The 23,701-nt window shown below is 41.0% G+C and overlaps 1 protein-coding gene across 1 annotated transcript; it reads right to left on the bottom strand.

Moving 5' to 3' along the window:
• Nucleotides 1–320: 320 nt before the first annotated feature.
• TET2 (tet methylcytosine dioxygenase 2) lies at nucleotides 321–20,191 on the bottom strand. Its single transcript, XM_010003157.1, has 9 exons — nucleotides 16,837–20,191; nucleotides 14,512–14,602; nucleotides 10,796–10,889; nucleotides 9,463–9,671; nucleotides 8,522–8,672; nucleotides 6,264–6,353; nucleotides 4,956–5,093; nucleotides 3,231–3,591; nucleotides 321–1,965 (listed from the first exon to the last, which is right to left on the bottom strand). The coding sequence occupies exons 1-9, from the start codon at nucleotides 20,165–20,167 to the stop codon at nucleotides 566–568; spliced, it is 5,865 nt and encodes a 1,954-aa protein (XP_010001459.1). The 5' UTR covers nucleotides 20,168–20,191; the 3' UTR covers nucleotides 321–565.
• Nucleotides 20,192–23,701: the final 3,510 nt, after the last annotated feature.

A 23,701-nucleotide genomic window follows, 5' to 3' on the forward strand; every position in this document is an offset into this window, starting at 1 on the left:
TACTTATCTACTTTGTTAAATAAAATAAAAAACCTAATAAGATTACAGTAAAAACTGCATGTTAAAAAGCCATAATTCCAGTATTTCAGTACATAATAGATTCAGCACCAGATGTTATTTTAAGATTCCTGCAGTTGCAGTACTACAGTATTCTATTTTTAGGGTTTTTTTTTGCTCCTGTTCCATGACTATGCAAACTTGATGACATTAAAAGTGGCCGCAGATGTGCAAAACTGTAAGAAAAAAAAATGCATTTGCAGATCACCTCTTTCAGTAATGGAGCCAGTGTTTTCAAATGTAAATTGTGAAACACCTTTTGTTTTGTTTTTTGCATAGGATGCTTTGGTCTTGTTTCCTACATGCCATCTGTGACCACTTAAAAATCAGTGGAAAACAAGTGCTAGTGAGATTACCTCTACTTGCTGGTGTGCTGAGGCTTTTTCCACTGATGAGTTTTGTAAAAACACTGTTTTTTTCTCTGCCCTTGCTTTCCCCAAAACCTAAAGAACAACTGCCCTACTGACAAGGTGTTTCTTCAGATGAGGTAACCAACAAACGTGTGGAGTTAGATATATCGATTGTAAGGCCCTGTAACCCGTGTAAAGGCATATGGAGATGTAGTTACTGTGGAGTCTGTGGTGACCGACAGTGTCCTTTGTGCAAGAGACTTGAAGAAGCGCATGTACGTTGGCTCTGAGGGTTCGTGTGGCTCAGCAGGCTCCCGCTTTGCCTTTTTGCCGTAAGATTTCTGAGGCACATGGTCTGGACCGTACTTCTCACATTCCTCTTCTTTCTCTCTTGCCTTCTCAGCCATCTTTGCTTCCCACAGAGCCAGCCCGTGTTTTGGCTCATTCATACTCTTGTGCTGGTAAAAGACAAGGGATATTCTGGTGGGATGGTTCCTGTTGGGGTTTTTTAAGGGAGTTGTTGCATGGAGCTCACGTTTTGCACACTCTATGAGAATTGACCCATGAGATGGAGCAACTGCTACTCCTCCGATTTCTGGATCCAGAAAGTTCTGCTCACTATCTGACCAGACGTCATTGGGATCCTCTGCTTTTTCTGGATTCAGCACATCAGTTTTATCTAAACCACCCTGCGGAGTAGTCCTATCATGGTTTTGACCTGGAAGCATGTTAGACAAACCATTAATTGCATGTGAAATCATTTCACTATCCTTATTTTGGAGATGCAGTGAATTAGGAGGACCACTGAACATACTTGCAGCAGAATGGTAGTTGTGTGCTAGGTGTGGAGGGGGTTGCATGTGATGATGTTCACTGGTTTTACTCATGGAGGCATAATCCATGCTCAGATTAGATTTTAACCTTGGGGCAACCTCCATAAAATGGCCGTCGGCCTCATGGGTAGAGTAAGAGGAAAAAGACCCTACGTGGTGTACATTTGGTCTAATGGTGCAATTACTGAAGGAGTCTAACTGCATATTTTGGTTTCCATAATTCAAGTACTTGGGACCAAAACTCTGGTTATTCCCAAACCTATGCTGGTATAATGTTTGAATGGGTGGTAGACTTAGTGCAGACATATGGTCTTGGCTCTGGCAACTATACAGGTCCATGTGCTGATGCTGAGAAGGGTAGGAGCCCAAGTAAGAGGGGCAGTTGTCCATTGCTATGTTTCCATTGCATTGGTAGGATGGATATTGGTTATTTTGACTCAGTGATCCTGAATATGGGTTCATGGGACTGGAAGAATTCAAATAAGACCCAGAAGGCTGTGATGAAGTTGTATAGAGGTTCATGGGACTGGACCCTCCATAGGGATCTGAAGTGTATGAAGAGCTTGGATAAGCATTGGCTGGATTAGGCAACCTTACATAGAGATTTGCAGAACCTGAACCCGAGTAAGAGTTAATAGGATTTGACTGAAGGTTGTTAGGGAGAGGCCGCTGTGGATGTTGCTGCTGCTGTTGTTGTGTGGCTGGTCCTGAAAGACGTAAAAGATCTGTAGATGTGAAAAGAAAACAAAAAAAGCACACAACAAACAAGCTTTTAAATAAAAAAAACCCAACCGACAACAAATGACATACTTTACAGATTTTTCATGATATATATCTATGAAAAGTATATAATGTGATATGTTAACAGAGGTTCCCTTTCTTGTATCTCAAATACCATCCTTTAAGAAGCTGAATACTAAGGCTACTCATCCTTTTTGGCATGTGTCCAGTAAGATCAGATACTAGTGGCAATGGGGAAAAAGAGGACAGTGCAATCTGTTCAGAGTCACATGCACAAAATCCGAAGATTTGAATCGTCATTTAAGTAACCCATGACATGGAGCATCAAAGTGCTCCCAACAGCTCTGCACAAGGTGACCTTCTTTCCCCCGAGAATATATAAATCTTCTCCTCTGTATTAACAGAACTGCATTAAAAAAATATCCCCTAGCTTTATGTAAAAAACAATGGTGACATTTACCGATAGACACATTTCATTAACAACTGAGATTAACTGAAGATGTAAGAGCAAAAAATAATTGATTAAAGCAGAATGGCATCATTTAATGGTTACAACCCTACTCTGCATCATGGAACAGCTGACTTTTCTTCAGGGGTATTTCAGTGACCTTCTGGGTGGCCTTGGATGTATCACTTTTTTCCTCTCTGAGAAAGTTGCCATAACAATAAAATAGTCTAGTCACGATGAACTCCTTTGTTCAGGACTTTGAAATCTACTGATGAAAACTGCTAGGGATTGTGAAATGGGTTTTTTAACTCTTACTGCACTATAGAAAAACTGCTCTGCTTTTGGTCTTGAAGGAGGGAGTGTAAATAGTGATAGAGAGGTTAGGCTTGAATCCCCTCAGATTAGGAGGATCTCTGTAACAGTCTTTGGCAGCAGCATCACATGCTGCTTTTCATGGCTTCTAGCACTACTGGTCTTTTAAAGGTACTTTACAATACACTGGATAGCAAGCAGAGTTTGCAAAAGCACCAGATTTCTACAGATGTTAACTATCCAACAATACCAGATTTATCATTCAACTTTTCTTTCAACTTTTCTTTTTTTTTTTTCTTCTCCAGAGTTGCCCACAATTTGGCACTCTAGTATTTATAAATATACTATATTGATATTTACTTTCAAGAATTCTCTTTAAAACATTCTTTGGCTGAGAATAATGGTTTTCTTGAGACTCATTATAAATGGCCCTGATATTAGGAAGCTTACCACCGTAGATAAAGATCACGACCAGATTCATATGTTTACCTGCTAGCTGCTTTGCGTGACTTGCTGCCTCAGAGTTGCCTTGCTTGTTGCGTGCTGTAGCAGACTTATCTCTTTCAGCTTTGCTAGACCCATTCTCCAAGGAGGAAAGCTTTTCTGCAGCTGCCTTCTTTGCTTCTAGCTTCCTTTGCCGACATGTCTTAACAGGCTCTGCTAACATCCTTACTTTTCGGCGAAAGGAGGTAAGCACCTGGATGCTGCCGTTCCTCTTTTTCTCCTCCTGGCCTTCAGTGCTTCCAAACTCATCCACATCAGAGACTTTGTATAACGGGAGCACGTGGAGCTGCTCATCTTCTGGTGTTTGGCCAATTTCACGATTGTCTTCTCTAGTTAGTGTGCAAACCTGTTGGAAAGGTACATTAGAGTAACTCTCTCAAACCAGCTTGAGAAGAGATCTAAAATGCTAGCCTGTACATTTTACTTTGCCCTGTAGGCCACTGTTAGTGTTGGCATCTGGAAAGCTCTTCTGTACAATTTATGCATATCACAACAAGCCTGCAATTTCATTTCTTCTATTGCTTTGCTAGATTGTGTTAACAGAAACAGAAGGTGTATATATATCTGTTTCTTCTACTTGTGCAGAAATGAATGGTTAAATTAGGAAATAAACTCTGTGATCCATTGTACAGTGGCTGGAGAGCAAAACAGTGGAATCTGGGACTTTGTACTGCCATTGTATTTCACCCCCTTACAATGGCAACTTCCAAGGCTTTGCAAAAGAACAAGTCACTGTAATGTTAATACAAATAACCATTTGATGATTCTATGATATGATAACATATAAGGAAGTTACTGTTGTGTCATGCAGTGTGCCCATTAATATTAGCTCCAGCTAAAATGGAGCACTGGGAGGACCTCAGTGCAAAAATATGCTGATACAGACACATTCTGTAGGAAAAGCATTGCATCAGCCAGTTTTAGGAAGAAAACTCAGCTAGAAATATGAATAGTATTGATGGTGGTTGACTTGTCAATTAAGTCAGACCCTGGACTGGAAAAATCTAGTTGTTAGTAAAAACGTAGATAGTCTCTTTGGTCATAGTAAGAGCTGCACTGAGAGTCTAGGTGCTGAGGTTACAACCATCATGATTATTCAAAACTGAAGACTATTCTTTCTTATGTTTAACCCAACTGTGTTGTCACAGAGAGAGTAGTCAGGGAACAGAAATAATCCAAAATTCACTGAAAACCAGCTCAGTTTTCTGGTATCTTCTACAGAACCTTTGCTGAATGTGCTAGAGATCAGAAGCGTGGAGGGTACAAGACAAAGGATGGCTTGCAGACTTCCTGCTCATCCTAAGCAGGAGTGAAATCCACAACTTCCAAAACTCTCCTGGAAAGAAGTTACTTGTTTCCATTTTTATTTTATTAGAAGACATAATCCAAAGTTGCCTGGAAAAAAGTGTTTCACAAGGACAAACAAAAATAATTTTCCACCAGGAACACTGAAACAGGGGACCTTCTTTCCATTATCTGTACCATTTCTTTTTAATCAGTTCTGTATCAAACCTTTCTGTAATACATCATGAGTCTCATTCATTTAAATGAAAAATTGTGTAGGGGGTAATAAGTTAGCTCAATTACTGCTTAATGTTTCTTTTTTAGCATCTGTATTATGCAGGTATAAATCTATACAGACAGGATATAACAAATTAAATATATGAAATTAGTGCTGGAGCAAGTAGGCTCTATGCATCATGGACTTACCAGTGTACTCCCGTTCTGCATATTGTGCAAGTCTCTGTGAGCGTGAGCGCAAAAATCCAGGCAGGCAGTGACCCCTGAGAATGGGCGGCCTTCTTTTAAACCCAGGCGACACTCGGGTGCTCTGTGTTCATACTCAATCTGTGAACAGATGACAGGTATCACTGCAACCCAGCTAGATGCTCCAGTGCATGGAATTAGCACTGAGGGCTCTGCTGTGTTCACCGCTGCCTCATTTTTCCTTCTTCCTCTTCCTTTCTTCTCTTGCAGAATATTTGGACACATAACCACAGCTAGTGGACACACGGCCACAGTTTCCTTCATAATGAGTCTCCAAACATTATCTGATCAGGTAAGGGAATTGGTTAAGTCTGTACTGAATCTGCTTACCCTTGCTACCTGCTACAGAACATGCAGTAAAGTAGTGGGGTTTATGACAAATAAAAATGGATGGTTTTGTGTTATCTTGTTGTTTCTGTTACAGTTGAAAATCTGTCATGTGCTGGTTGCTAGAGCATAGTGCTGTCAACAGGAAAGAAAGATCATGTCATAGTTGCTGATAGTTTAGAGACTAAGTTCTGTGAATGTTTGCAATGGCAGTGAAATGGAGCTATGAAAATGAAGACAGTTATGAATTTGCAAAGAGTATGTTGTCAAATTTGGATGCAAATATTTAAAAGACTTTTGGTAAAGGGATGCAGATGAGAGAGCCACACTGGGAAGCTCATAAAATGTTTGCATGTGCTCACGTCTGTGAACACTGCTTCACAGAAAATATGCACACACAATCCCCTTATGCAGGAAGGCTGGTGCAAGCACTGAGTGTGTTCAAATACAAAACTTTCATTCAAAAGCATGTTTGTAATGGCTATTCTAGTGGAAAGTAAATTAATCTGCCAGTTGAGAGAGCAGAACTGAAACTGTGGCTTGAGGACTTGAGTGGAATATGATACACTGCCTTCTGGCATTGTTGCTGATCTCACACCATCTTCATGACTGTTTTGCTAGTTTGGCGGGTGAATCATGCTGAATCCAGAAATTTGTGATGTAGAGGTGGAGTTCTGCTCAAGTGTGAAGTAATTTTATTGGCCTGATGTAGGTGAAAAAATTAATTCTATTTAGTGGATTAGATTCTGCTAGTTTTACTTTTGAAAGCATTTTAAGTTCATTTCCATTTGTCTTTACCCTGATGTGAAAGGTGTGCTGGCACAAAATGTACCTAATGGTTTGGTGCAAGGTTGAAGCACTTGCAAGTGTGGTTAAAATCAGGTTATTTGCATGACTGTTCTAATTCCTTTTTTCCTAGCATACCTGGTTGTTATATGCATCAGGTGCAAGCTTCTTGTAGGTAGGTGCCATAAGGGTTGACAGGTTCTGCAAATTGGATTCTAGTTTTTCTTCCTGTTAAGAGATGAAATAAAGTTCAATGAGATTTCTGTACTTTATGTATAGGATCTACGAAGCTAGGGTCTTTACACATCATGTTTACACTGATAGTTGTGAAAAGGCCTAGACTGTTACAATTCTTGTTTAGAAAACAGCTGTTCTGAAATCTCCTTTTAATTTTATTATTTCATAGCCTTTAAAGTAATGAAGTAGTAAAGTAGTGTAGTGTGATCCTTACAAGATAATATGCTGTAACTTTAATCTTCTAGATTGAAGAATGACGATCCTCATTGTTTTCCCTATTGGAGTTTAGGGAAAATAATACTTCTCAGAAAGCTTGAGAGAAAGGATATCAGAATGGACCATCGAGTAAATCTGGCTAATTTAAGGGTTTTGCACATTGCAATGACAGCATTTCAACACACTGAAATATATTTTAATGCAGAAATTTAAAATTATTTAAATACTTCAGACTTCCAAAGTTTCACAGTTCTTAAGCAATGAAGAACTGTGGACATGTCTAGTAGTTGCTGCTATGGAGGTAGGAATGACCACACTTTTTTGTATAAGGAAAGGTGCATGCTCCTAAAATAAAATGGTCTTAAAAAATTAAGCACTCTAATAACATACTCCAGAGTTGTTCTCCATGCTCTCAGAATGAGAATCCTAAATTCAAAACCTTGCTTATTTGAGGCCCTTACTTTTAAATTTCAAGTGCATAAAGAACAGTGGCATACTGGAGTGGTATACTTGTTTTTAGAAGTTTGCATCTATTAGGAATGTGTGAAGTGCTGTGAAGAAACTATGGGATTGGAACAGATGTGTTTGGTGCTTTAAAAATTTGTCTCCTACTATGGCACTATATCCTAGTTTGGGACTCCAAAATGACATTATTAAACTGTCGAAAATATTTTGCTGTGACCTTGTAGCTGCTGCCAGAACATGCTGCCATGTGCTTTTGTATGCTGCCAGCTTTTGTATGACTTGTAGGTTACCATTTATAAATGTTACTTCTAGGTATTGATGAGGATCCTGTTTGTGTTGTCTATAAACCCTGTCTCTGCAACGGGATGCAGCCCCTGGTCTGGATGTCTGTTTTGTCTGCCCCTGACATTGTGTGAGAAAAAATCTGGAGGGTAAAACCATCTTCTCCACTCAGCTCTGTCTGTCACGGGAAGTAAATCCAGGAATGCAAGTTGCAAGAGTGCCCTGGTGGGCTCTGGCTAGGTATCCAGCTTAGGAAATTTAGGGAGTTTAGGACTGCAGGCTGTGATAAAGAAGGCTTTGTGTCACAGCACAATTAAAGGACAGCTATTCTGTAATTCTTGAGGATATAGAAGAGCAGTGGGGAAGAAAAACTGTATGTTAACTATGATGATATTCTAAATAGTATGCTATTTGCAGTGGAGGCCATAGGACACGGAAGTACCTGACTCTCCAATCATGTGAAAGAAATGCTTGGATTTATGTAAGACACCAGAATACAGTGAAAGCTGTGGACCTATGCATCAGTACACAAGCAAGAAACTAAATTTGCATTTGCTTGCCAAAAACCAGACTGGGCCATTGGAGCGACGCAGACACATGACTAGCTAGAGGTATCCAGGAGTTGCTTCAGGCACAATTTCAAAGTTATCTTGTGCCCATGCTTAGGTCACAGATTTTGATTACTCTGACTCGTTTTAAACAGTTGGCAGTTTGCTATAACACAGGGCCAAGTCTGGAAACATTCAGTCGGGCAGGATTTTGTGTGGACTTGAGTCTTCCTATCCTTCCTATTGTCATTGCAGAGTTTCAACATGTTTGTCTCCATGCAGTCTGCTCTGGTTCCCAGTTATGTGCCTTCAGTGGGTAAACCTTCTGTTCTGCCACTGGGGAATGCCCAATTGCAGCCCTAATACAGCCACAATTATTCAGGCCATGCCCTCCCCACTAATTGTGAAAGCCTGCAAGTGTGGTTTCAAGTCTCAGGGTTTTTCCCAGCTGTCAGAATTTGGATAGTCAATTCAGCTGGCTCAGTGACTGGAATCAATCAGTTTTGACTGGCAGTCATTTAATTACTCCACATGTATATCATTCAGGCAGGGTTCTGGCCCCTGGTCTCTTGCACTGTATCTCTTTTTTGCAGAGTGACAGAAAACGTTTCCTTGCAGATGAGACTTATTTTAGAAATGGACACCAACCTCTTTTGGGTCATCCCCCATCAGCTTGAACTTTCTTGGAATCTTGCTTCTGGCAAACTTACAACCATTGTAGTACATGCTCCAGGAGCAACCAAAGGAAAATGAAGCACCACAAGTTTCAGGGTCCAGCCCTTGACAAGCGCAAGTCCGTCTAAAAAATAGGAACATATGGCTGTCAGCAGCAGGCGGGTCACCCCGGGCACTCCTGCAGCGGGCATCGGCCTTCTGCCAGCACGCTGGGGAATCACTGCTCTTAGATCATCTTCTATCAGTAAATAATGAAGACATGAAAAGAGAGAGGTAGGAACTTTATAACAGAAGAATTTATCAGAGTTAAAAACTTCATGGCTGCAAAGCAAGAACTATGGGGTTTCTATGCTTCTGTGAGAAACCTGCCTTTGCTTGAAAGCAGGTATGTTTGCGTGGTGCCTTGTTAGGTAGTGATATTCATGCCACCTAAAAGGGGCATTTGCTGATGGCACTGCAAGAACATGGAAGTCCTCTGACAGAGGCTAAGCAATAATTCCTGAAATATGACTCTGCCTGTGAAGCCAAAGTAACATACAGTGATTGCTGTGCTAATTTTGGTCTCAATGGCCTTTGCAATTTGGAAAGACGTGGGAAAACAATATAGTGTGATTTCTTTAGATTTAGGCTTACAGTATGATTTAGTGCCTCTGTTGGTTTTTTTTTCAAGGTTGAGGTATCTGTTGTCCTGCAGAGATCTCTTCCTTTAAATATAGTGAAATGCTTCACAACTCTGGGAAGATGTTTTTCACTGATTTACAAGAACGCTTACTTTGATTTTCTCACGAGGTTTGTGGGTTTTCAAATAGCCTGAAATAGTTGGAAAGGTTCTGTGTGTTTCAGGAGAACAGCACGACTGGAGGTGCCAGATCTAAGGCTGCAAATCTGGCAACCATACCCTTTGTTGCACTTACTCTTCGTTCAGGGCGCAGCGCCGGTTTGTGAGCGTGCCGTACTTCCTCAGGGTGTCTGTCAGTTCAGAGTAGAGCTTGTCGGCCAGGCTGGTTGGGATTCCCTCCCAGACCAAGATGAGAATCACGATCACAGCTGTTTCACACGTGTGGCCTGCTCGCTCGCGCACCAAGCAGAGTAGCTTTTCCTCCTGACTGCTTCTGCGGACTACCTGCATGCACAGCAACACACACCCCCGGAGCCCCAACACAAACAACGCGTTTCGTAATGTGAAGAGCAAAAGAACAGCAAACTTCAGCATTAGTGTGTGTGCAGGTTACTTCTGTCTTCCTCTTAGTTTCTGTCCACTTTTCTCATTCAGTGATATGGGCTAAGGCTACCCTTTCTTTTTCACAAAGCTGACTCTTATGAGACTAAGCTTGGCTGATGGCATGGACAGCCACGGTGGTGGAAACCAGCTGTGTAAATACTCAGCAGGGATATCCTCCTGAATCTGTGCTATGGCACAAGTGGCCCAGTTTGATTAGTGAGCAGTGAGATGGCTCCCCACACAGAGCTGGATGGTGGATGCCTGCACATAGGGCAGGAGCCACATGGGGAAAGGCAGGCAGCTATGGAAGGGGCTAAATAGCAGGACACAGAAGCTCTTACCCCTTCCCTCCCACGCTTAGGCAGCTAAGCTTGTAATCAGCCACTCCGATTTGTGACCTGCCCTTAGTACATACACACATTACAGTGATGAGGGGAAAGCAGTAGTTGCTAAAATAAAAAAGCATCCTTGCTTCTCAGTGCTTGTGCTATTTCTGAATAAAAGGTACAGTCTGGCATGCTTAAAGGCTATAATCATGTAGCAGTTTTTCCTCATCCTGTCTTTCCTCAGCCTACCCAAACGACTTGGTAGTTTGTGCCACATTATGACACTGTTTGCTAAGAGGATGTCCTCCCTTGAAATGGGAGTGTATTTTAAAAACATCACAGTGGTGCCCTTACTGGACTTACTTGTGAATAAAACTTGTGAATTTGAACTTGAACTTGTGAATTAAATAGCAATGAGAATGTCTGGTGTTGTGAATCTTAAACCTAGGCAAAAATTGCCTTCCTTCTCAGGTTTTCATGCTTTTAAGCCAAATTTTATTCTTGCTGTTCTCCGTGCAACAAGTAAATGGAGTGTAAGAGATAGGGGTGGGAGCAGGCTACAGGTGTCCTGTGGTACTGCTGCCTTTGAGCTATTTTAAGTTTCATAGCATCAACTAACAGAAGGATGTCACTGCTGTCTGCTAACACGAACCATCATACCAAACTACGTTAGTCTTAACATTTGTGGATATCACTTACCCATTTAGCAATTGGACATCCTTGAGAACTTTTGCCTTCTTTCCCAGTGTAGACAACCCTCTCAATCCTTATAGCTTTACCCTTCTGTCCAAATCTTAAACAAAAATATGTACAATAAGCAGATTTAATTGGTTCTATGCAAACACCAAAAAAAAATGGAGTACATTTTCCAGTCTTATCTTAAAAAATAAACACTATAAATTACAGGGAGGGATGTGCAATGTGGTTTATCTTGTTGGTTTTGTTATAGTGGTGGATTGGTATGTTGAGAGGCAAATGTCCTTAATACATCAGGAATGAGTAAAAATTATTCATATCACATAAATATTCCCAAGTGATGTAACTGTTTCTGTAGAGGATTTGTTATAGATGACCTTTTGAAAAATGGACTTTTTAAGTCTCTCTGTTCTGGGGGGAGGAATTTTAATTTTTTATTTCTGGGTTAAACAAAGTTATTCTTCTGAAATGTATATAATTAAGTTGTCATGGGCCAGCTGGCATGTAGTAGTCACTCCATTAGTTTTCTGTGGTTGTTGCTGGCTTAGATACAGTGTGAATCAGTTAAGTCATGATTAATTTGCATCATATCGATTTCCTTTATCATCTGTTCATAAATTGTGACTTACTTATTGCTGCCTGACTTCTATACTGAATTAGGATCACAAGGTGCCCTCAAACGATGTCATTTGTATATGTTCTCCTGTGACTGAGGTGGGCAGGCTTGGCTCTTGCTGAACTATGCAATCAAGGTGATTGTGCCATCAAGGCAGAACCTAGCCCCATATGCAAGTTACCCAGAGCAAATGGGATCTGCCTTCATGAACCAGGTGGAAATGTGCAGCAAATGCTAAACAAAGCAAATCTTGAATCAATGAAAAGCATCAGACCTGTTAAGCCATTTCCAGGCATGTTCTTTGTCCAGGCCTTCCCCTGGGCTGCTGCAGTGGGGGTGCCCACCTGCTGAGCCCGAGAGCACAACAGCTCTCAGATGAGGGTCCACATTAGAAACCTCAGTCTCTGACACTCTTAGTACCTACCCTTTTTGTCTTAATTAAGACTCCTTGTTTAACTTTGCAGATCCAGTGACCAGGTTGATTTGGCTGCATTTTGGGGACTGGGTAAATTGTACTTCCATTACCTTTTCTTGAATTCTGTTGCTTTCATTGGCATTACCTTTTTTTGGGGGGGGGTTGTTTTGTTTTTAAATAACAAACCGTGGAGACTAAATCACAATTTTGTTGTTCTTTGCCTGTTACCTATAGAGTAATCAAAATAGTTGCTTCCTGTTATGCAGACCTTTAATGATGCCCTGAGAACTTTTGACCTTTCATCCCTCTTGCTTTTGCACTAAAATCTTGGTGACATATTTAAGAGCAAATATTTGTATTTAAACTTTTCTCTTGTAAAGGAAATGAAAACCACTTATTTTTAGATGTGATCTCATTGTGAAATTTCAGTGTCATAGGAAATTATACAAATAAAATTGAGTTGTACTACACATGTTCTGCAGGCAACGGTTAGGTCACTTTTTCCTACTTAGGCTTGGATGTTAGTATACATTTGTTTCTTTAATTAACCACATGAAAATATGAAATATTAACATTTTCTATAAATTTGCTAATCTGGATTGCTGGACATCCATGTGTTTGCTGCTACGGAAATATGTTGTATGTTACACACTGGAAATGAAATGGACTTTGTCTCAAATCTTTTCAGCTGTCACAAAGGAATTTGTGCCTGATATTTGTCATGCTTGCTTTCAGGCCAAAGCTAATTGCCTTTAAAACTGGAGTGAAGCTCATTGAGCATGAAGTAGGCATTGGGAGAAGGAAGAAGTAAAAATATATGTCATTACCATGGATTCTGCAAGAAATTTGTTCTGGTATAGCTAAAATATTAACTGCAAGTCTAGATCCAATTCCTGGTTTGTTTGGCAGTGCTGATACCTTAAAAATCAATCCATATTCATGGGGAGCCAGATCAAAGTGCTTCAGTTGTGATTAGTGTCATAGACTGCACACATGTGCATGAGAGTATCTCTATAGTTAAGTGCTGCTTTTACTTAGGGGCACAAAATTAACCAATGAGGAGATATTCTGGAGTCCCTCAGTCAAGGGAATTGCACAGTTCATATCATATGAATGTTGAAAAGTAACCACTGTTCAAGTGGCTGCTTCTATACTCTTCTGAACCTGGCTGAGTAGATAAATGCATATTATCTATAATCTCTCAGGATTTCCTTCTGCCAATATGAAATAAAATAAAATGCAAAAAAAAAAGAAAAACAAAAAGGCGAGGTCATCATTAAGGATAAAAAATTACATTCCAAAGTAAAGAAGTGGAAAAAGTTTCATCCATAATAACTGATGTCATGACATGAATGAATTTTCCTTTTTATTTATTATTTGTAAGCACTAAAAAAACTAACCAGGCAATGAGAGCTCTGGAGGTAAGAAATTCTAAGAAGCTTCTCAGGAGGAGGGTCAGTGTTCACGCCCCCTTCACAGGAAGAAGCTGGGTTTATGTAGCTTACATTCATCCAAGCTGCTCACAAAGCTGAAAAAAAAGTATCAGGGCAAGCCCTGCACAGGAGTCACAGGGAAGGAGATGCAAAGAAAGAGAAAGGACCTTAGGATTTAGAGGTAATCTGAAGGGTTTGCCCTAAGTGTCCCATGACTGTGCAGCGGTGAGCAAAAGCTTAAAGACCTTGCTGAGAAATGGTGCTCAGACACAGCACTGCAATAATGCCCATTTGCTTTTGGTTCTGCAAAGAGCCAGAGCTTATTTGCAGTTCTGGAGTTCAGATTTTTAAAGCATTAACAAATCAAATTTCCATCTGTCTCTGAGTTACAAAGGAGCTTTTTGTTTGCTTGTTTGTTCAGAGGGGATCTGAGTTCCCAGATACCTCTAAAAATCTGGCCTTTAATGTCTGTATGTGTCAAAAGCTACAAGTAATGCGGAGTTCCTGGTGCTGAAGTCACTTTTGTGACAGTTTTAAATTTAAATACCTTGGAAAGGCTGGTGGGATTTGTGCTTATGCATGCTTCTAAATCGCAGAGCTCATATATCCATTCTGTGGTGTTCAAAATTCCTGGTTTGGTTGGCTTCAGTGTAATAAATGTATCATGAGATGCAACATGATACAGGGTTTGTCCACAACTGAGATAAGGCTGTTTTTGTGCAACACTCTAAGGAAGGGGGATGTTTTTCCACAAAACTACTTAAGAGATTCTTGGGCTGAAATCCTATCCGACAACTTTGTGGCACTCCTCTGGAGGGGTGACCAAGTTAGATTTAGCCCTTTAAGGTTGTTCTATATACTTAGTAATCTGAGGGGAGTTTGGTATTCTGCTCTTCATCTTCTTTCCACCTTGGCATTCTCCTACCCAGAGGGAATACCAGGTCCATGCCTGCTTTTGCAGCTACTGCCAACTGTCTTCCTTGGCAGGCTGGTGAATACTTGTTCCTGCTTGGGTTTGCTGGCGTCTATCTCAAAGTGTGCAGACTGTGCCAGCCAGCAGACTATTAGCCCTGTCAAATATTGTGACTCTCTGGTGAATAGCACAGTGCGTAATGTTGGCAACACTGGAGTAGCTAAGCCTACAAGTAATTACTTGATTTGCAACTGTTTATTTCTTTATGTGTAAAAGCTGGAAAAATTCTGTCATCCACAGAAGGATAAATGTTAATCTGCCCTGTGCCTTTGCACTAATTACCTTTCTTCCATGATTTCTCTAATAGCTGCCACATTAGGACCGGCTCCTAGATGGGTATAGAAAGGACCTTCATCTTTTTCAATAATTTGCTCTGTTTAAAACAAAATAAAGGTTATTACTTTGAAGCTTAATTCTTTAATGTAAAAAGTCACATTGCAAAGCTTACATCTAGTTTGTTAGAATACTACTGTATGGGCCTGGGGTCAGAGTTTTCAAACGCTTATGTCTAAAGTATGCCCACACAATTGGTACAAACAGGCAAAACATGTGGCTAATCCTGCAAATAGCCATGCTATGGACTGTGTGCCTTTTGCTAGCACAAGCAGTTGTTTCACATCTTGGGCTCTACACTGAAATTCAAAAGGCGTTTTCCTGTTATCACCGAACAATTGTTTCTCCTTCTCCAACTTCCTTCTCTCCCAGTATCTAGAAAGGATAAATGGGATAACAGTGGTAAATATTGATGTTAGTGGGCTGTACAGTACTTGTTTTTCAGCAGACATTACAGTGGAGGAACTTGCACCTTGAAGAAGTGTCTAGTGAGGTTATACTGAGAATTTTTGCCACCCACAGAAAGACTCTGTGATATTAAAAAAAGCAAGTTTGCTGAAAAAAATCCTGTACAAGGCTTAGTCTAAATGCTTGCATGCTAAGAATGCGGCCTCAGTTTTCTGTGTGTAGGTAGGACCACATCAGCATTCACAACATATGCTATATGTTTGGTTTGATACCAAGAGGCAGGCTCCAGCAGTGAGGAAGAAATGGCCAGACGCTGCTTGGATTCAGGAGGAGATGGTGGAGCTGTACTGTCTTGTCTGAGGGCTGACTTTATACTTTTTGCCACATTAACTCTGAAGGCTGGATGAGGTGATGCTGCTCTTGATGTACAGCCCCAGGAAGCATGATGCAGGCATGCTGTAAACCTGAACGCGTCAATGGGGGAATGGCTTAATTTCATCTTCATAAGGACAAATATATTCTTAGGAAAGGGCAATAAATGCTATTGATTACTCTGTGGCACCGAGTTATTCAAAGAGGACAGGATCTAAGTTTCATGCTCCTTTGTTTCATAGAGGGTCTTCTTAGACTGAAGAATGAAAACTTAAGTGGAGAATACACTCTTTTGCTTAGTTAGCCATTGCCATACTGGCTAAAAACCCAGTGAGAATAATTAAATGATTGCTAGAAAAACTTTTGCCAACTAAATTGGAGAAACCATCTCAAGGAAAAAATATCAACATAACTTCAGTGTTTTAAAAAAGCCTATATTTTGTAGGTTGTTTCTTACAAAACAACAAGGAACAGCAAGGTGCACTATGCTTCCAGTTTTTTTCCTAGGAGCTTTGGAAATCCCACTACCTTCTCATTTTTGTTCCCATGAATCATCTCTGAGACATAGTTCCAAGTGTTCAAAAAGGTCCAATTTGCAGTTTTGGAGGATCAACTTTCCTACTTCAGAGTTGGTACAAAATCCTAGTAAGTGAAACTATAATAAGGATCTCCCCTCCTGCCTCCATTTTTGGTGCTAAAGCTATTGTCTCAGCCTGAGACTCTACTGTCCAGTAGAGTCTGAAAGTGCCTGTCAGGCCCAGCTATGTGTGCTGCCAGTGTTGTATGGAAGCTTGGGATATGGAGCCATGCCTGTCACTCTGCTTTGCTTCTCTCTGCTCTATTCTTCCAGCTTTTGGAGATTGGATATGCCATGAAGAAACACTAAGGGTCTCCCTCACTGCTTTTTTGTTGCTGCTTGCATAGCTTCCCTGAGAAACGGCTGATCTCTTTCGCCTTGCAGGAGACAAGTGCATGAAAGGGAGGATAAAATGTTGCAACAAGCAAGCAATGATCTGTGGTCCCTTCTCTGTTTAGGATTAACTGAGGGAAACTTCAGCAATTGCAGTGTTAGAGCAAAACAGGGTATAAGGATCTTAAGTTCTGGACCCAGTATATCTTTTATAAATGCTGTATCTAACCTTGATGAATAAATTAGCTTACAAAGTTATGACCTACTTTTCTCAGCATGTTGTCATTACATGCTAAAGGAGAATGGATGTGAGACGATAACATTACTGGGCATAAGCTTTGTGCCTGAAAAAGCAAATAGGTAATAGCTTTCTGAAATACTGAGGAAGGGCCCGTGTGTAGGGTTGGGTAAGTGGAGTAGGCGTAAGTGTATAAAACTGCAGTTTTGTAAGTCTTTACTAATTGCTGTTAAAAAAACCAAAACAACCTAGAAAATCCTCCAACAAAAACATCCAACTAACCCAGCAATCCCAACTCATTTCCTTCCTGTGACCTAGTGTGTTTTTAGTACATCTCAGCACTTACCAACACAGCTGCAAGATGGGAAATCATACTGGGTTTTGGCAGGTGTGTCCAATAAATTTTTTACAGGAGTATCCAATAACTTGGAAGGTGAGTCTAAAAAATTATTGAGAACAGTTCCAGCTGTTCTTTTGGTCGGGGTTTTCTCAGAAGATGAGTTTGCTTGTTGATCTAGGATTGGGGTCTGAGTGTCAAAATCTGCAGCACTGGTATTTCTTGACAGGATGGTAATAGGGCCTGCTGTTTCAACCTTCACATGTTTAGGTGATTTGACAGTAAAAGTCTTGTGATCAAACAGTGATTTGACCTGTATCTGTTTTAGCTGCTGTTCCATTGTCTCGATGATGCTCTTTTGTTGCATGTTTTCGCAGCCAAAGTGCTGATTCTCTTGTTTAATTGTTTTTTTCCACATTTTGTTTTCTAGCTGTCCAGCTGATAGACGCATGCAAACATTAGACTTTGTGCCAGCCTCAATTTTTATAGGCTTGCGTGCTGCACTGGGACCAATCTCTGTTTTGGGTTGCTGGTATGCTTGTTGCTCCTGTTTTTGCAAGAGATGCCACCTTAGAGCGGCATGCTTTTGAAAATCCTTAGGGGTTTGGGTCTGCAAATGACAGCTTCTCTGGTCTTGGGAGTGTGGGGCAGTTTGCTGGCTGTGTGGTAAGTACCGCTGAGGAATCGGTGTAGCTTGTTGGCTTGGGAGATCTTGGTTCACACTACCCCTGTAGCACTGTGCTTGCTGGAGTGGTGGTAGCTGTATAACTGAAGCTTGTTGTGTCTGCTGCTCTTGTTCTTGAAAACAGTGATTCATGTCTTGCTTTGCAGTCAAGTTATTTGAAAAATACTGCACGTGTTTCAAGTCCTGCATTTTGCTGGCTCCAAAGCGTTCAGTATTTGCGGCGTTTTCTTTCTTCTCAGAAATCAAGTGCACGTTGTTTGGGCAGGGATGCTGCAGACTAGCATTTGCTTTCTGAGTGTAAAGGGGAGCTTTGTTGTTCATGCTCTGTACCTGCTCTAAGCTTAGCTGAGGGTTACGCAGTGGGAATACAGTTGATTTCATGTACTTATTCACAGTTTGGAAACATTCCTCTCCTTTAAGCTGACTGAAGGATGTCCTGTCTAGTGGCTGCTCAGCATTGCTTTGGGAGTGGGAAATCATTTGGGGCAGGTCTTTATTTTTCATTTGCAGAGCCTGTTGCTGATTTGGGGTTAAATGTGGACTGCACGGTACTGGCACCTGCTGTGCCTGCTTTTGAAGCATCTGTTGCAAAATGTGTGAATGCAAGAATTGCTCATTTTCCCCGGGCTGGGGATTCAAGTGCTGCTGTTTCAATTGGGCCCCTAAAGGCTGTTCGGCTTGTTGTTCTGGTCTTTGCTGGAAATGGAGCTGCTGCGGAGGGTGTTGCTGCACTTGGGACTTGAGTAGGGAGTCCATCTTTGTGAGCTGTGGCTGCGGCGAGTGTTTCTGGAACAGCAGCTGCTGGTCAGCTGTGGGATGCGGCTGCAGCTGGGAGTTCTCGCTTTTGTACAGCGGAGGAATTTGTTCCTGTTCCATTATCTTCTGGCTCTGGGGCTGTCCTGAAGGCCCCTTTAATGCATCAGGACTTCCACCATACTGTTTTGTATACGCTGTTTCAGCTGTGTTTGCCTGGAACCGAAGAATTGATCGCAATAAAGCTTCACTGGGCTTTTGGGGAGGTTCTCCCTGGTGGAACTGTGTGGAAACCAATTCTATCCAGGCTGGTTTTGAATAACATTGAGCCTGTTGCACAGGTTCTTTCACTTGGTCCTTTTCTTTGATGGGAGGAATCTCAGGTTCTCTCTGTCCTGGGAAATGCTGATAGTGTTGCTGAAACTCAGCCTGGCTTCCGCGCGCATGCAGGCTTTGGAGGGGAGGCGCCGGCGTAACTTCTCCTGGGCGCTGCTGAATGGAGGCGGCCACAGCAGCTTGCGGGTTGTGTTCACTGACATCTTGTGAGGTGTGTGCCTGCTGCGGAAGTCTCTGCTGAGAGTGGAGTTGTTGTTGGCTGAGGCTGGGACTTTCTGACATTGGTCCTTGCTGTTGTCCTTCGTTTTTTACCTTCCCAGGAAGAGTTTCATCACATCTGTTGTCATAGGAATGGGGTCCTTCTAGCACCATGACGGACAGTGCACTGTTTATTTCTGGAGCAGGAGGAGCAGAGGAATCTTTGCGAAACGTTGAGTTCTGTTTAAAGAAAGCACCATTTTTTTCTGCTTGCTCAGAAAACCTTTCCAGAGCAGCATTCTGAGCTTGCAGGTTACTGCTGGAACTTAGAGAAGAGAGGTCTTTGTTGGGAACCTGCCCTATGTTTCCACAAACAGTACTGTTTCCTATGGGTAACTGGTGTGGATCATAGCCTGGAATCTGTTGCTGTATTTCTGGTTTCTGAAGTGAACAGCTACCTGGCAATAGAGGTGGTTTACTGGAGTCTTCTGTGTTGTAGACCTCAGTAACCACTACAGCTGGCACTTGAGGCAGCTCAGAGTTTGAGGTCTGTGGGGAAGTGATCTGCCCTGAGGTATGGGATGAATGCGTTGTCTCATAGGACAACGCATTAGTAGCCTGACTGGTAATGGCATTGATATGAGATGTGTTCTTCTGCATTGCTATGGAAACATGTTCTGGATAATATTGAGACAGTGTTTTCTCCAGGAGTTCACCATGCATGCTTTCCATGGAAGAGGCAGAAACTGTAGCACCATTAGGCATTGGCACTGCCTTTTTCTTAAGTAGTAAGACAATGTCCCTGTTGTGGCAATGAATGTTTTCTCGCTCCTGCTCATCCTGAATCAGGTCATGAGGGTTTTCTGAACCACCACTGTTGTATCTTGTAGACTGTAACAAATCTGAAATTTCATTTTCTTGTCCTGTAAAACTCTCAGGTTTCTTCTCACTATAACAATTGGAGAGGTTTGTTTTTTCGTTGTTATTCTCTGGCTCAGCTTTTTCTCCATTTACCTCTTTGTCTTGTTTCACTTTCTTGCTCTCATGAAATCCATACAGAGAGGGCTCACTAAAAGTGCGTTTTATCCCACCATTTTGCATATATTTGGAACATACTTTCTTTTCGTGTAAAAGGTCAGGGCTAACACGGTTGTTTCGACTTTCCTTCAGGTGGGGCACTCCACGGTTGCTTTTAGTGAATAGCTGCTTGTGGTCTCCATTTACTTCAAGTTCAGGCCTCTCTGTTGCTGAACTTCCATTCTGTAGCTTCACCACAGAAGGTTCCGCCTGGCAAATGTGAGAAGATTGCGGTATTAGAAATGGACTCAATCTGTTGCCATCAACATGGTTGGTTCTGTCCTGTTCCATCTGGCCTGCTCCGGGGCCATCCACAAGGCTACCCTCTGAATGTATCTGAAAGAGAAAAGAAACAGGAGAGAATCTTAAGTAAATTCTAGTTTCCATTGACAGCCAATTACTGACAGTTCCTGCAGCATTCAAGCACCCCTTGTCCTGACCAGTTCCTACATACAAAGTAAGCTCACAGGCGCACTGGAGGAGTTTTTCATTATCCTATTACACTTCGTATCCCCATGTCTCCCTTTTTCTTGAATGCTTGTTCTTCAAGATGAAAAGAATGAAAATACAGCTGTATTACCCCTGTTTAATACACAAACAGGTATTTAAAAAAATACCCTCTCCTAATGGCACAAAAAATATTGTCTGCTTTTGAATGATTTCCATAGACTCCTCTGTTGTCACTTACTCTCCTTGGTAAGGCTGATGGTCATGCCAAAATCATAGTTCCCAGACTTGGTGCTAACCCCATTATGTGATAAAGTGTGCCAAACCTCTTTTGTATGACCTGAAGGATTAGTGCCACCAAACTGGCCATTAGAAGCAAAACCTCATTTTTTTTCTGTCTTCAAGTGCCTGACATGACCTTTTAAAATTGGTGCTCCTAAAGCCCGTGTGAGTGTTAGGATACACATGCAAGACAAAGCCATGCTTGATTGCTGTCTGTAGGATATCTTGCACTTTGTCAACATCTTGGTAATGTTGACAGAAACAAATGGAGAGATTTCTGAAAGATATGATGGAAGTGGTATTTCTTCAAGTATTAATTTCCTTTCAAATTTACATATAGACATTAAGCATGGCTTAAACTATGCTTCTGGGTTTTGAACTGAGCCCCACAGCTGTGGAGCTACGATTTTTTTCTTCTTTGTTTGGATGGAAAATCCCATTTTCTCACGTACTTTTTATATTTTATTTATAAAATGAAGTTTTTCATTGGATGAAAGTACTGACAATGTGCAGTGAACAAATTCCATATAATGACAAGTTAATCCTGTTCACATGGATCTTCCCAGGGCTCACAATCCCAGTTAACATAGATAAAGCCCTTGTTTGACCCTGCTTGTAATTTATTCTTTGTTGGCTTTATGGTTCTCAACCAGTCACAAATGACAGAAGACAGACTGACAGAGGGTCTTAGAGATGTGAGATTGCACAGAGAAAATGTGGACGCATGCATGCCTTTTCCTGAAGCTTTTATTTTTAGATTGCATAAAGGAGAATCTGGTGTTCTCCATTACTGGGTCATCCCTGGTTGGTTTGCAAAGTTAAGAGAAGCACTATGTGTGGCTGGTATTGCCACTACATAGCTTACTGAATATTTTCTTCCATCGAAGTTGCTCTGCTTATATTTATCCTATGCTAATATTTCTTTTTTTTTTCTTAAAATGCTAATGAATATTTAAGTCATACAGTTTGCAGTGCAGTACTGCCCTACTCAGTTGATTAATATAATTCTAAAATGCTTTTAAGAGTAATATTAAATTAATGAGATTCATTACATTCAGCAGAATCCCCTCTGCTTGCAGCTCTGATTTCAGTATCGGGACAATTCAAACACATTTTGACTAGCAAGCCCTTATAGGATGACTAGTATCCACTTCCTCCTTATGCCAAACTTGGTTTTAGATTTACTTTTTACCTCCTGAAGTTTTTTTCTTTCTGTACTCAATTTATGTTTTGTCTGACAGAAGTAGAGAAGTTCTCTCTGCAAGTAACAATACTTGGGAAAATTTCAAAGGAAAGCTAAGAATAGGGAGATGGAAAAGAATGTTTGTCCATCTTACCTATTTTCGTGACAAGGTAAGGTAGGCTTGTTCCTTTCTAGATATATTTCAGAATATTTCCCAACCTTGCTTTAAAGTCCCACAAGACACGAGCCTTTGCAGCTTTCCCAGGGAGACAATTTTCCATGCTTAACAGAAAGCAGTGTGAAAAGGATTCCTCTGATGTGTCATTCTAGGCCGAGTGGCAGAATGGTGCTCTCAGAGTGTCTCAAAAATAAAATGTCAGCCAAATTTGGAAACCATTCTTTGCATTCACACCTTGCATAGCTAGAAATTGAAGCTGAACCACAACTCAGACATGAGTAATAGTAATTAACACTGTGCTGTCAAGCTGCTTCCAAAATATTTATTTCTTTAGAAAAGCTCTTGTCTGTGTAATTGAGCCATGAGAAACATCCTTTGGCCCTCAAAGTCTGCCTTGCTGCTTGTGTTCTGGTGTACCATGTGGGTTGCAACTAAATTCCTTCCAAGAGACAATCTTTCTTCTCAACACTTCATTTGATAGGTAAAAATACCTCTGTTTAGAAGCGGAGGCTGCCTGATTTCTCCAAACTTAGCTTGCAAACCCCTCAAGGGAGCACATCTGTGTTTCAGAAAAGGCTTCATGCCAGTCTCAAAACCAAAAAAGGTTATTTTCACTGCATATCATTGATTATTTTTCATGGTATTCTCAAAGACCTCATGGAAGTAATGAGTCAACCAGTTTCCCCAAATTTTGATCACTTCCAGCATAAAAGGCACTGGTGTTAGATGTTGTCAAGGACAAGGGAATAATCTGGTTCTCTAACATACAAAGTTAATTAATCAATTAAAATTGCCAGATTTGCTTCTTTGAAGTGCATCTAGGATTGTGGTGACTTTGCATTATACGTCTTTCAGTCTACACTCTGTTATTCACAGTCCTCTTGTTACACTTGAGTACAAATGTTGCTCAAGCAGCTACAAATCACAGCAACTATTTATAATTTAAAACTGGCAAAAGACAAATGGCAGTGATACCTTTATTACGGGTTTTAACAGGGACACCATGAAGACATTCTTGATCCCACTACTAAGCAGACCTGGTTGCACCTTACAAAGCCTCTGTGCTCTTCTTTGTGATTGTTGTGGGGTGAACTATCTGCCTCTCAAAGCAAATCTACCTTTCCCTAAGGGTAGCAGTTAGCCTTTTTTTCTCTTTCCCATAATGGTATTTTATCCAGACCATTTAGTAGCTCCACATATTTTTCGTCAGCTATAATCCATTAGAAATTCAAGTCACATCAGCAGCATCTGTGAAACAATTACAGCATCTAGGACTGACTCTGCAGTCTAATCCATCATAATTATGACTGGCCTCTTTGAAGATGCCATGATGCGTGACTTAAATATAGCACATTACTGTGCAAATGGATCAGCATCTCATCCCACCAATATGCATTCAAGTTATAATTCAGTCCACCACCATTTGACTTTTTCAGATGCAAACAATGTATGTACATTTATTTCTTTCCTCATGTGGGGCACAATTGGAAACCAGCTACTGAAAGAGAGTTTGAGATGTTTTTGTTGTTGTTTTATGGACAAATTTGGCATGTTCCTGCCACCTCTATCAGTACAGAAATACCAAAAAACTGTGGAAGGCATTTTGAGTGCAACAAAAATTTATGCAGCAGCAAAACTTAGTTATGTGATTTTCTTTCATGGAAAACCTTTCTTTGCTTTTAGCCTCTTCTAGAGGTTCATACCTTATTTTACATAGCACCCATGATCTGGGGAA

This window comes from Chaetura pelagica, unplaced genomic scaffold, assembly GCF_000747805.2.
Source record: "Chaetura pelagica isolate M959 unplaced genomic scaffold, ChaPel_1.0 scaffold188, whole genome shotgun sequence".
Classification (NCBI taxonomy): Eukaryota; Metazoa; Chordata; class Aves; order Apodiformes; family Apodidae; genus Chaetura; species Chaetura pelagica.

Coding starts and splice junctions, on each gene's coding strand:
- TET2 (XM_010003157.1), bottom strand. CDS start 20,167: ATGGAACAGGACAGAACCAACCATGTTGATGGCAACAGATTGAGTCCA. Junction 10,890..14,511: donor AGAGAAATCATGGAAGAAAG/GTAATTAGTGCA, acceptor TTTTTGTTTAAG/ATTTGGACAGAAGGGTAAAG. Junction 1,966..3,230: donor TCACGCAAAGCAGCTAGCAG/GTAAACATATGA, acceptor TCACATCTACAG/ATCTTTTACGTCTTTCAGGA.